The following is a 14,230-nucleotide window of genomic DNA, read 5'->3' as shown; positions in this document are numbered from 1 at the left end:
GACTTGGTGCATTTCTCTGTACTGGGGACAGATTAAGGAAAGGATGTAAAAGCCATTGTACTAACTCTATCATACTAGGTGGTTGCACTATGTAAGAGGAGAGATCTTCCTTAGGAATAATTTTATACCAAAGTTTATCCATTTTTTTTTGTGCTGCAGATAGAAATTATTATTAGGAGGCCAGAAGAAGAGCTGCTTTAAATAAAAAATAAATAAATAAATAAATAAAAAAGAGTGGGATGCCTGTGGAAACTAAAATTGATCTCTGTTTCTTTTTAAAGGGTAGCGCAAACTCAAACTTGAAATGTTAGTACGAAGTTATGAAGTAACGATACAATGTGTTTGCATTTGGTCCATGAATAATTTGATATAATTATTAGAAGTTAAGTAGTCCTTCATTATAGTACAAAACAACATTGTAGTACAAAATAACAGTTTTGTTCTGGATCTAGACAAATTATTTTCTAGAACATAGTTCAGAATGTAATGTTGTTTTCTAGATAGTCTAAAAAAATAATAACAAACATCATTCCTATAGGATTCGCTTTGAAGAGCATATATATGACTTGCAACTGGGCACTAAATACATGGAGAGATGTTTTTTTTCTCTCTTTTTTTTTTTTTTTTCCTAATGAAATGGGGAAAAAAATCCTGGCCTTATTTACACATTTAGGCTTGGCTTGGAGATTCTGTTTCTGGAAGAATCTTCTTTCCCTCTTCTTTTTATTTCCGCTCTTCTTACAGTAAAGATTGTTTTTTAACAAATGGCTTCCTTTGCGAAGAGACAGAATATATCATTCTCAATAATATGAATTCACCAAATGATAGGCATATTCATTTTAGCACGAACATCCAATAAAAATAAATACATCTGCAGTGAACATGGTAAATTATATGTGAACTTACACTATAATAATAAACAGGAAACAGCAGCATCTGAGTCTGCAACTGGCTTCTCAGGAGGCTTCATGCTTCCAGCTGTGGTAGCAGCTGTGGATCTGGCTCTGGAGCTCTTGCTGAAACAAGCTGACAAAGGGCTGATTACAACATGGAGTTCAGTTTCTGCTCGGATTCATTTTCCTTTTAACACAGTTTGGCTATGAAATGTTTGCTCATTTAGCCTGTTTGTGGTTTTATATCCTGCACTTCACAGTCATTGGGCTGGTGTGGTGCTTATCACCATTCCTAGTGACCTTGATCGTGGAGACCTTATACTGTCTATACCATTTGTGGAACATTGCAATTTGGTTTTGGAGTACTGGAAGAAATTGAAAACTCTCTTCCTCTTCCTTCTCCCTCCCCATCCCCAGAGGGTGTTCAGCATTTTTGTCCAAAATATTACACAGTAAAGTTGTTGGGGTTTATTTTTTAATTGTTTTTATATACATAGAAAACAATTTAGGAGAAGACCAAACAATACCTGCAGTGTAGAACAAGCAAGAGACTGGGTAAGCTGCCAGGTGAAATAAATAGAGAACTTCTTTTTATCACTTTTTATTAAAGGGAGACATTCTGATTCCACACAACCTGAGTGCGCAAAACAGCATTTACTTACTGTGTGTCCTTAAAGCAGCTGTACAGATATGATCATTTATTGCAGGTACTTCTTTCCACCTCTGGTTGCATGGGCTCTTTTCTTGATTACATGCTAAAGATGCAGTTAAGCTACTAACATGTCTGGCCTTGATTCAGCAAAGATTTAAGCACATACTCAGAATTAAACACTTCCATTGCAGCGTCTGCTTTGTGAACTCCAAGATAGTTGCTTCTGCTCTCATACTGTGGGGTGTCTCTGGTGAATATCCTGAGACGAAGACAGTCTTTTCCATTACAAAGTCTTTTTGTCTTTCAGTCCTGCCACCTTTTTAGAAAACAGCTGTATTCTCCAACTTAATTGAATCCCCAAATTAAATTTCAGTTGCCTCTGTAACTCATGGCTCAAATTCTTCCCTCTTTTTCCCTCTGCTGCTTTTCCTCACGTAGGATCTTGCTTTTTCTCTTAAAGAAAAATAGATACAGCATACTCTTCCTTCTGTCACTCTCTTCTTCCTCTCCCCATATCCTTTCTCTTTCTCCTCCATTGTCAAAGCAGCAGGAGTTTCTTGTCTACTTTCCATCTGTACCCCTTCCACTTATCCAAGTGACCCTATGTTCTCTTCTTCCTCTTTTTTTCTCCCCTCCCTTATTCTCTTTCTTAACCTCTCACTGTCCTCTGGCTCTTTTCCACTGCAATATAAGCAAGCATTTGCCTCTTAAAAATTGCACCTTTGACCCTACTTGGTTCTTCATATCATATCTCATTGCCTATCACTTCTACATTCCTAAATTCATTGAAGGTGCTGTTTATAATTAGTCTCTGGAGACTTTTCTGTGATTCCCTCCTGTAACTCCTACACCTTGGCTTCTGTTCCTTGCTTGCAACTGCACAGATCTCACCAAACTCCCCATTGACAAGATCTCAGAAACAGTAGTCAATCCTCATTCTTCTTGACTTGTCAGTAGCGTTTGCTGCAGTTGACCAGACTCTTCTTTAAACTTAATGCCTTCTGTTGCTTTCTGTGGCTCTGTCTTGTTAGCTTTTTTCTTGCTAAGCAGTTCTTCAGCATGTTCTTCAAAGTTGTTCCCCATTTTGAAGGGGTATGGGTGAAGATCTTGGGACTCTGCTTTGGCTGATTCTATTATGCTTTTAATGCCTTATGAGTTATAACATACGCAAAAAAGAAAACGTAACAGCCAAATATATCTGTAGATAACAGATCTACCTTCCTACTCAAATCTGACTTAAGCTTGTTAATTTGGAACTACAAAAATGTAATTACAAAGCATCCCACTTGGTGCTGCCTGAAGTCTATCTGTCTTGGCAATGCTCAGACCGGACACATAGTTATCTTTCCTCTTTCACAGATGCATATTTTCTCCTTTCATATGCTAGGCTTTCTGTACCCCTGCCCACTGTACTCAGCCCTTCCCTGCATCTGTTCCAGCTTGCATTACTTTTTCTACAAATTACACAGATTGTATCTCCTGTGTCCAATAAGAATACATCAAGAACTTCTCAAATTGAATTAATACTTTTAATCCTCTATTAAAAATGCTTATCCTGATATATGTTTGGAATGCATTTTACTCTTTACTCATTTTAAACATTTCAGGTTTTTTGTTGTCATCAGCTGAGTTCCATTTCTAGTGCTTTTGTCCTTTCCCCATGGAATCCCTGTGGGGTTTTTTTGTATTGACAGTACTGAGAAATTCAGTGTTATCACCATATCTCTATTTTTTATACCAATACATTAAATGAATTAGATAAAATTCTGCCAAGCTCATCCTTTGATGAACTCTGCTGAAAAAACAGTTCTTTCGTTCTCAACAGGACTTTGTTCTCTCTCTGGTAGGAAGTCCTTTACCTGTCACATTCCTTCAGTAATCCTCATTTTCTCCAGTTTAACATTGAATATCAGATACCCAGATAGATTATATCTATCATATTTTCCTTGTTTAAAATGTCAGTCTAGTTGCAACAGTGTAAGCATGCAGAGAGTTCATAATCTCAAACAGATTTGTACAGTATAGTAGGCAGATTCCTCAGGTCACCGCATACTTTCATACCCCAGCAAGCCCAGCTGAATTATGTGAGCTCAGGCAAGTTTCTGCTCACTGGTGTGAACCACAGGGAGTATTCCCTTGTTCTCTAGGTACCTTTTGGCCTGCTCTTACTTTTGTTTGCCCTACTCAATTCCAGATGTCATTCATGCCACATTATCACTACCAAATGCACGTCTTCTTGATCTAACATATGTAGCCTCTAGGAACATGTAAAGATATATGTAATTAAAGGGAACCTGTGCACATACTCACTGTATGTTTTGCATTTACTTTGTATTTAGAACTGTTCTTACTTCATAATAAGTGCTGTGGCTGATGTTGCAAAATAATTTCAGTAAAAGTCTGTGTATTCACTACCTCTAGGCACTGTATGATTATGTAAAAAGTAATCCTTTGGGTCTGAAAGTTTTCATGCTTGGTTTCATTTGAAAAACTGTGTATGCATTAAAAATTAGGGAAATTATCCTGAATTGGTTTTGAGTTATGTGTCACTGAAAAGCAGGCCAGTGTTTAACTGTTAACAGTAGCTGCTTTTTTAATCTTTAATGTAGATAAGAAAATTTAGGATTTTGAAACTCAAACAGTGACATCTAAATTGGGGGTGACATTTAATGAAGTCTGTGGCCAAGTTTCAAAAACCTGGTTTTCATAATGACATGTAGATAATTGAAATCATGCCTAGTAGGTATCTGGACTAAAAGTACAAGCAGGATGTAATGGACCCAACCACTTTTGTGGCAACAAAATTAATTTCCATTTCTTTGTCAGGGCTAATCAAGTTGTTTTTGTGGTTCAAGTTTTGCTTCATTCTTATTGCTACTTCCAGTGTGCCAACAGTATACCTTCATGTAAGAGATGTGATATATTCTATGCATTGAATTGTTGACTTTTTTTTCCCCCCACAGTTTGTTTTTGTCTATTATGCATCCTAATTTCACATTCTATCAGTTTCTCCTCAATTGCAAAGAAATAATATATTCTTTTCCCTGCAGACCTTGACTACATGTAAACTAGCATTGGTTTAATACTGTTTGCATTATACAGTGTATAATTTTACATTATATCCTTCAGTGTTGAGGAAAGGGGAATGGTGGGGAATTGATGAAGGCTCTCATCCTTCTATTAACCACTAAGCTACTTCCCATTGGAACTGGTGCTCTGCCCACCTCTGAACCTGTTCTAAATCCCTTTTATTTTGAGTTTCAATGTCTGTTTCTAGTTAGTTTAATCCTATTCCTAATCAATATAAGATAAACAATTAGAAGTTTAATTGGAATTTCATGGCTCTTAATTGTCATTAAAAAAGGGAAATTTCAACCAAATTCTATGCTAACACAGCATTAGGACTGAACAATGGAGGCTTGGTTGTGGCTTTCGAATTTTGGGCTTTGAGAAGCCAATAGCTGCTGAGAGACACAGTCTGTTTTCTCAGTTTCTTCTTGTCCCAAAGTGTACCTAAACTGCAGCTTACAGCGGAGCTGTAACTCTTCTGGGAGACTGGGACAGAAATGCCAGTACAGACGGAGAGGCTGAAAACTACCCCATTCACCACAATTCTAATGACTTGTGAGATGATGGGGTTATAAATTGCTTCTGTCCATGTGTTGGTGTCTAAGATCTGGGTAGCTAGTACAAGGAAGAAAGTGGTATTTTCCTCTGAATACCTTGTGTGGGCCAGGCAAGGCAATACTTGAGTTGGCTCTTAAAACTTTAGAAGGAAATGCCAAGAAAAATTGAAGTCTCCTGCAGCAGCATTAGCTTGGCTGTGTTGGCAGTCCTTTACAACTTGTGACATACATTAAGCATAAAGAAAGTTATAAATCTGTTCTGTGGTTTAAAAAGAAAATGGATAAACCTTCTATTTTCATCTGATGTGATTCTAACTTTTCATTCAAATCTTTATTGATGGCTTAAATATTCAAAATTATGTTTAATCTTTTTTTTTTTAATGTAACATGGACAGACACAGATGTGCATCTATAAAACAGAACTATCCTTGTGTGTTCTTTTTATTGTAGGTATGTGTCATGTGCATTGGGATGCCCATATGAAGGAAACATCATACCAGCTAAAGTGGCAGAAGTAAGAGTGAACTTCTGAGTTGTCTTTTTAATGAATCAAAAATACATTTTAAGATGTCTACAAGTAATGTCCTCTACTTAATCCTTAAAGATCTTTAATGGACAAAATTTAAGGAAAACAAACACAAAACGTAGCTAATGCTAAAAATGGGTGCATAACATCACTCGACCAGATGCAGTGAAATCTGAGGAAAATAGTATATTTTGAATGTTATCACTCATGTGAAAAAAATATTATGTGCTGTTTCATCCAACAAGAAGGTTAGGAAATGCTTAAGGAAACAGACTCAAGCACATCGGTCAGTGGGCCATGTTGTATGAGAAGATTTCCAGCACCACTTCTTGCAAAGGGTATCTGCTTTTAAATCCATTTTATGTTGGCATAAGCATACTGTGCTGTCAGCTGACAGAGCCACTGCTACAACATTGTGCTTCTGGTGAGTGTCATGTGATTGACACATGAACCAAAATTCATCCCCAACATAATTTTTTAACTTGCTCTACTGCTATGATGGAGTTGTACCTTCACTCCCTGCCCCCTTTTCCCATTTAGGATAAAAGAGAAGGAAGATGTCTTAGTCCAGCTTTTATTTTTATTTTTTTTCCTAGCAAAGAAAGGATGAGTGAAACACAAGTGTTAAATTTTGCAGGAAGGCAAAGGGGGCATCAAAGCTGAAATGAACAGTAGAGAAGAAAGTGAAGACAGAATCCAAGAAGCACACAGCAGAACACAGTGGCCTTCCTCCTGAAGAAAGACTTGTCTTCTCTGTTACACTTAATAACTCATTTTTGGTGATCTGGCAGAATCTCCAAACCACTATTTTTTTATTTGGTACTTGCAGCTAGTCAACATTTTGTTCTGCATGTGTGGCTTTCAGGTCATGTTCTCCTGCATCTTCTTCTAGTATACATTCCAGACGGAACTTGTGATAATGCTTCTCCCACAGCAGCCACATATACTCACACTCTTTGACTAAAATAGCTAAATTGGAAGGTACTCAGTATTTCTGAATTAATTGGGTTTAATATGAAGTGAAAGTTAGAAGTGACACAGCTTTGGTTAGAGCAGTGATGACAGATTCAGCTGTGCTGTTGGTAAATTGCTTACTGCAATATCATGTTCCCCAACAGGCTTCTTTCCATATGTTGCTTGTGTTTTAAAACTAACAACCATCCTTACACAGAAGAGCTCCTTTTCGGTTTGCCAGTGGGAATGCTATTTAATGTTCCAAACCTGCAAACTTTTCCTCACAGGGTGATTTCATTTTCTGTCTTCATCCTAGTCAGTGTCTTCTTGTATACCTGTACATCAGTGTGTATGTGTTTAAGAAAAAAGCTACTGTATTAGAGTTATTAATTCAGGCCCTGATTCAGCAAGCACTGATGATTATATAGAAGCATCTGATGAGCTGTTGATGGATTTTATGTAAACACATGCACTTATCGCTTGCTGAATCAGAATTATCAAAATTACTGGCCATGTTGCTAAATCCTTATAGAGAGCTGCCACTCTGGTCGTCATTTTTCCTGGGATGGGAGCGTTTTGGCTTCCTTGACTCTACATTGTAATCAGCAGCTACGATTGAAAGTTTTAGGCTGTTTCTTTGGCAGCCAGTGACAGTGACTATTTTTTGACTCAATCAAAAGCAATTAGAAGAGGTGGATTATTTACACGCATTTCTGGCATACTAGATACATAACTGGTTTACACATAGTTACCTAATGAGTGCAAATTTCATTGCCTTCAGGCTTCTATAATCCATCAGGTATACCCATATTGGTCTTTACTGACACCCCCCTACTCCTGCCAATTCTCTTCTCTTAAAAGAAACTGCATAATCCTTTTTAACCACTGTTGCTGCTTGAAATGAAGTCACTGTTTAACCATTTATCATCCTGTGGTTTGTAAATTTCAACCTTAGGGAAATAAGGCTTGAAAGTTGTTGGAAACACCATATAACATCCTTGAAGCTAGTTGTGTTATTCATTGAATTCCAAGTTGTATACTTGGCTGATTTTATTTTTCTGTCTGCTTCTTTCTCTCCTTAGCTTTTGTTTAATCTAGAGCAGTGAATTCATTCAAATATTACCCAACATACAGGCTGATCAGGCTACAGAAAATGTAACTACTCTTGTTTGAATGTTGTTGGACTATCAAAGTTTCCCTTACAGCACAAGGACTGCAGTGTGGGTTTACATTGTTTTTTGCTTAAAATAATCTGTAACTGGATTATGACCTTTTGCATTCTATTTAAGAGTATAGTTTTAGATATTATTTCCAGCAGTAATATTATTCCCAGGCCTGAGAGGTTGCATTGCTGGGTCACCAGCTCCTGTTTTGATCAATGCTTGGTGTCAGAGCAGTGTTCCCAAGGGGAACAGCAGAAGACTGATGCATAGAAAGCTGCTCAGTGGTGCAGAACACAACCCTGTTCAGTCAACAAAGCTGCAAGCTGGCAATCACATCCTGATTACCCTGACAAAACAGTGTGTTCTCTTCTCTACCACCCTCCTCCCAAAAATTCACATTGAGAACTTAAAAACTGTAACTAATGGGCTGCCTCCTACTATGGTAGGATAGAAAATTCAGTATCAAAAACTCCCATTCAGCTTTCAAGCGTGCACATTCTTCTTGAAATTAAGTATAAGATATCTTTTTAAGGGTCAGTTTAAGGTTAGATCATGACAAGTCAGTGATGATGCTCAGCTTGTTAGCAGAGTTTCCCCCTCTCTTCTTTCATCTTTCAGAACTTTATTTTCGGAAAGCTGAAAGACCTAGGGACTAAGCATGGGAAGGAAGTGAATGCAATACGATTTCCAGCAGTTTATGTGGTCTCTTTGTCATGAATTTAAAAGAGCATGAGAAAAAATTGCAGCCTGCTTCCTTTATTCTGATTTTAAAACCTGAATTTTGGGGATTAACTAAAGGTAATCCACCACTAGCTGCAGATGATCCTGTTTTTTTCTTACAACAGTAGTCCAGTTAAAACACCTGCTATGTGTTGATGATATAAAAATATGCCGTGGCATAAAATCCCCTTTTGCAATCTGGTGAATGTCCGTTTCTTAAAGCATATATTGAATTTACGGTGATACGAACCAGGGGCTCTTTGACTTTAAAACACAAAGAGTTATACTGCATTTGCAATAGTCATAGCACTTCCAAGCTTTAAGCAGGATGATTCAGACTACTTGAAATTCTTTTTCAGCTGTTCTTTAAATTAAGTGAACAGCAATATTAATCCAGCGCTTCCGAGACTGCTGGTGCAGCACTTTGTCAGCTTCCTCAGACATATTCACAGCAATCCCACTGATGAAGTCCTGGAATTGCTTTAACAGTAGAGTGCAGTGCAACTGAAGATGTCTTGGAAAAGGGTCATATTTTTTCATTTCGAAACAGTTAATTTCCAGACTGGGATTCTGTTCAAGAGTAGTGGCCTTTTGGGATCACTGGTACACAGTGGGGAATCCTAAAGGTAACAAACATATTTAGCAACTGAAAATAAGGTGAAATACTTTCCAAATAAATTCAACAAAAGTAAGGTGGAAATATCCTACATCCAATTTCTAAAGCAATATTTTTTTTGCAAAAATGAATATGTGCTTCTGAGTGCATGTCTCTCTCCATAAAAACATTATGGAGCCAGACCTCAATTCTTTTACTCATACAAAGAACTCCTCAATGATGTAATTCCAGAAACATTTAGGGCTCTACCTACATAAATAAGAACTATTTCTATATGGGTTTGTTTGGGATTAAGTAAAAGAATTTTAAACCTTAAAGACTAGAATGTTAGTTAAGTTACAGTTTTGCTCTGTTAGTATTTTAATGTTTAATTTCATGAAAAGCAAGCAAAATTAATATTAACTGCAACATGTTAAAACTTTAATTGTCATTGATGTTTTCAGTGCCAAGAGAAAGCAAAATCAGACTTCTTGTTAATTATTTATTGTCTTAGTTCAGCCATGTGCTTGGCCCCATGTAATAAGCAAACAAAAGGGCAGGTGTTTACCCTGCACAACTTGTAAGCTGAAAAGTACACAGAGAAAACCAAACAGCTGGGAAATCGCCAGAGAGAGGAAAATGTTGGGAAAGGGTTTGCCAAAAACTTAATTCATAGTGTAAAATCTTGCTTATTTGAATTATGTGGGAGAGTCAAAAAGCAAGTTTTTGATAGCTTTGGCTTGGCTGGTTATTCCACTTACAGGAGAACTGTAAATTTAAAATGAGAGAATCTATGGGATGTTCTTCTTGGGTGACAATTTTCAAAAATGAATAGAGGGTTTCTGATACATAGGTCCATTTTAGTGGATCAAAACTTGAAACCTTTACAGAAGTATGTCCCTTTTAAAGCATGTTCTCAACCCTATTTTATATTCTTTTATCTCTACCTCTTTGTGTTTCTCTGTTTCTAATCAGGTATCTAAGCGGCTGTACAGCATGGGATGTTATGAAATCTCCCTGGGGGATACAATTGGTGTGGGGACTCCTGGAAGTATGAAAAGAATGCTGGAAGCTGTTATGAAAGAAATTCCTTTGCATGCTCTTGCTGTTCACTGTCATGACACATATGGCCAGGCGTTAGCCAATATCCTCACAGCCATACAGGTAACTCAGGTTGTCATTTTATAGATGTGAGACTAGTAGTCTTAGTTTAATTCAAAGGCACAATTTAAAAAAACCCTCGCCCTTAAAGAAATCATTAGAAGTTGAAAAAGACACTCACTAAACTTTCAGAAAGTATTGCCTAGACATTAGATTGCCTACAGGTATTACTGCTGTTGCTTTTATCAGGAAATTCAATCCCGATGTATTTATTACCTCCAATTCCATACAAGTCACTAAGAAACAGTTATTGTTATTATATTCCATTGATTTTGGATGAAAGAGGGACATGAAATACATTTTTTTTCTGATGTCTCAGGTTCCACTTTTCTTAGGAACATCTGTATGCTTGTTGTTCACTAAACTAAAATTTCTGTTTTGCAGACGTTTCTAAACATAAAATAGAATAATGAATAGTTGATTTCAGATGGATAAATTTAAATTATTGGTAATTATGTACATAAACAGAGTGTTCTAGATAATTTTAGCACCGTTAATATGCCTTCACTATGCTTTTATATCAATTAGGCCTTCCAAATAAGATTAGGAACACTGTATATGGTATTTAATCTTCTTTCAAATCTGTGGCTAAATAATCAGAAATAATTAATTTCCATAAGAGATATTTTTTCCTTTCTGTTTATCTATTTTTAAGAATAGGACACAATACAAGAAACAGACTGCAAGTTCTAATGCACTTTTTGTAAAGGTACAATCTTGAAAAGCGTCTTAATGTGTACATGCATTCCTAAAGAGACCTGTTTTTACTAAATGCTGCAGAATCAAAAGCTGTTTACAAATTGTAGGCCTTTATTGTTCTGTTTTATACTTAATGGCACTTTCTGCTTCCTAGCAATTCAGGCAGCCAATTTTAAGGTCAACTTTCTTTTGTTCAATGTATGTTGTTTAAAAATAACAGCAGAGTGTTAACAGTATTAGTGATATAAGCCACAAGAAGAAACAGGGAAAGATTCATTGTGGGAATCTGCAGGTATTTGATTAAATAGTGAGTGAGAAAATGTGGTAAAAAGGTTCAGACTTTTACTCACAGTGTTCACGATTCACCCTTACTCACTTTTACTGTTGCAAATATGTGTATATGTACCATGGGATAAATAAATTGCTAATTTCACAGTTAGCTTCAGTTGCAGATGTAATAGCTAAAAGCATGAAAACCCCTGAGCATGGGAGGAGTTCACCATAAAAATACTTAAAGCATTGTTTTTCAAATCCTTCCTTAAAATAATTGCTGTCATGGTGCCTACCAAACAATGAACAATGGCTTCACTTTGTTAACCCCAGTATTTGTTATGATTCTTTTCTCATATTTACCTCCTGGTCCTATCTTTTTATTTACTTCTTAAATCAACTGTGTAAGAATTAAAGGAAAAAAAAAGCTCTTAGGTAATTAATGTGCAGTTCAGGCTAACTAACATGTAAATTCAAGAGAGAATAGACCTAAAAAACCCCCCTATCCAGCCTTCTCAGTTTTCTGCGAAGCCAGGGGTGCGTGCATAAGACCCACCAGAAAACTTCTCTATGTGCACAAGTTCTGCTACAGTGCATGTATAAAGGTGAGGTGGTTTTGGCTGAGCTGAACTTGTCATAGATTTTGCCAACAGTCCTTGATGAAGCAGGCATTACGCAGTCTCTCTGACTGGATTTGTTCAAGCAGCTCCTTGGCTCGCTCTAAAGGTAGGTCCCTAGACTCTTGGATCCTCAGATGGGGCCCGCACCTCACAACATCCTCTGCTGTCTCTGGTCAAAGAAACAAGGCAGCTCTAGAGGTGAATTATAGCTAAGCAATACTCCTAAAACAGGACAACTTTTACAAGTCAGATGGATGGCAAAGTGACAAAGACAGTGGATCAGAGTGCCACGGTCACTTCTAGCCCCTGCTGTCAGGCTTGCAGGTACTTTCCTCTCTGCCAAAGATATATGAATGGCAAAGTACTGGAGTAAAACCCCTTGTCTTCAACTCAGCCATGTGTTTCATAGACTAGACTCTTAACAGAAGCAATTACTTGCTCTTCCTTCTTTATGGGTCTGTGCAACCAACAGTATTTCACCAGGAATTAAATGTGTTTGAGGGGTTATAGAAACAATGGGCTACAGTTATTGTTTGAAAACAAGTTTAAAGAACATTGAGCAGGCAAAATACACTGTTCCTAAGACACTGCAGACTACAACTTCAGGCTGAATATTATTGTATTGTGTATTGTATTTCCTAAGAATTAATGAATGACAGCTGGAAAGCCACAAATCACTCTGCACTAATTCAGGCATTGCTTCAATGGAAGATCTCCTAGGAGTGGAAAGAGGTGCTGGTGATTCAGTAAGTGATTTTTTACACAGATCACATTGTTCCATGGAGGATTATACTAGCCAGAATATTTTCTTTTGTTTGGGGCTGGTCCAAAGTCATCTAGAACTGACAGGCCATATCTGTATAAGAAATTAGCAGGGAAGTAGCCTTGTAATTTTAGTAAGCAGTTTTATGTGTGTTGTTTTAGCAAAAGGATAGGTAGTGAAAGATGGGAGAGAGATTAGCCAATTTTTAAAGGATAAGTAATTTTTTAAGTTGTTGAAGTGAGTAATAGAAGGCATTGCCCAGAGAAAGGATATTCACTATCTTTTACGAAGAGAATCTGTGTAGAAATGTGAGGAAATGAAATGATGTTTCAGAAGAAAATGGTAAACATTTAAAGTAGAAACACAGCTGGATCTTGGTTAAATGGTTTAATATAAAAATATCGGAGTATACAATTTAACAAAGGGACAAATTCAGAAGATGGGAAGTGATGTGGTGATCTAGTTAGAGGTTGTGGTATTTTAAGTAAAATTACATATGTGGGTTAGCTAATGTGACAATCACAAAATGTGGCTAAAAGAAGTAGTAAAACATTTATAGAAAATTGTTACAGACCTCCAAGGAAGGGTAAAAAAGATGGGTCAGGAAACTTCTGTGCTGGAGAGGCCCCAGTAAGTTAGACCATTGATCTGAGGAGGCTTGAGTTTTACCTTGGCAATTGACTCCCGTAGTGTGTACAGAATGGGCAAGAAAGGGGAAGTTTTTTAATGGAAGTGATACAGAAGTCTTTTCTTGCATAGCTTGTCTAGTTGCCAGAAATAGCTTTGTCTGTTTTCATAGCACATACCTGAACATGAGAAGAAATATGCTAAGAGGCAAAGAGTTTTGGCCGGCATTGTTACCTCAGTGAATGAAACAATTGCATGGTAATCCCATATAACTTTATCAAATTCAAGTCACTATCATAAATCATTAATATAAACTGATCCCTACACTACTGGGATCAAATCCTGACTTAGAAAAAGCAAGCATAAAGCTCTAATGACTTACAGGGAGCAAGGATTTTACCACTTTGTGTAATCATTTCCACCCTACTGGACACAATATGAATGAGATTGATGATTTGCCACATGAAATTACTTTTTATTAGTGCTTTCTATTTCCAGAATATGGGAATTTTGAAATAAATTTCACACCTTAGAACCAGAACAGAATTTAGCAAGCGTCCAATTAAACTTTCAAGGTTCACACTGCAAAACTTAAATTTGTGAATGTAGGTTTTTCATTACAAACATGAAAATATAACCTCTTACAGAAAGTTTAAAATATTTAGTGATATTTCATTAATGTCTTTAAGATCCTTGAATTTTAAAGATTTAATTTACCTTTGGGGTTTTTTTGTTTTTTTTTTTTCTTTTTTAAATACAGATAAAAATGGCTGGTTGCTGACCCCTTCTCTTGATTGCTAAACTAAATAAATTCTAGCTCCTTTGGTGCATGCTGGAGAGACTAACCAACTTGCATTTTTTTGTGAATCCAGTTTACTTATGTTGATATGGCTAAGTTTTAACTGCCAGAACGAGGAAAGAAAGCTGAACATAGTTGCTGAAGTTCATGGTTTATTAATTC

The 14,230-nt window shown here is 36.7% G+C and overlaps 1 protein-coding gene across 1 annotated transcript in view; it reads left to right on the top strand.

Moving 5' to 3' along the window:
- The window catches only part of HMGCLL1 (3-hydroxymethyl-3-methylglutaryl-CoA lyase-like 1), a 54,324-nt gene that overhangs the window by 14,000 nt on the left and 26,094 nt on the right, over positions 1-14,230 (top strand). The window contains exons 5-6 of the mRNA XM_010022285.1: positions 5,622-5,685; positions 10,105-10,293. Of these exons, the coding sequence (XP_010020587.1) occupies positions 5,622-5,685; positions 10,105-10,293 (253 nt within the window). The remainder of the gene's footprint in view (positions 1-5,621; positions 5,686-10,104; positions 10,294-14,230) is intronic.

Source organism: Nestor notabilis, unplaced genomic scaffold (genome assembly GCF_000696875.1).
Source record: "Nestor notabilis isolate BGI_N333 unplaced genomic scaffold, ASM69687v1 scaffold11979, whole genome shotgun sequence".
In the NCBI taxonomy this organism is placed as follows: Eukaryota; Metazoa; Chordata; class Aves; order Psittaciformes; family Psittacidae; genus Nestor; species Nestor notabilis.
The sequence above is the reverse complement of the archived record's forward strand: the minus strand, read 5'-3'. Positions and strand labels throughout refer to the sequence as shown.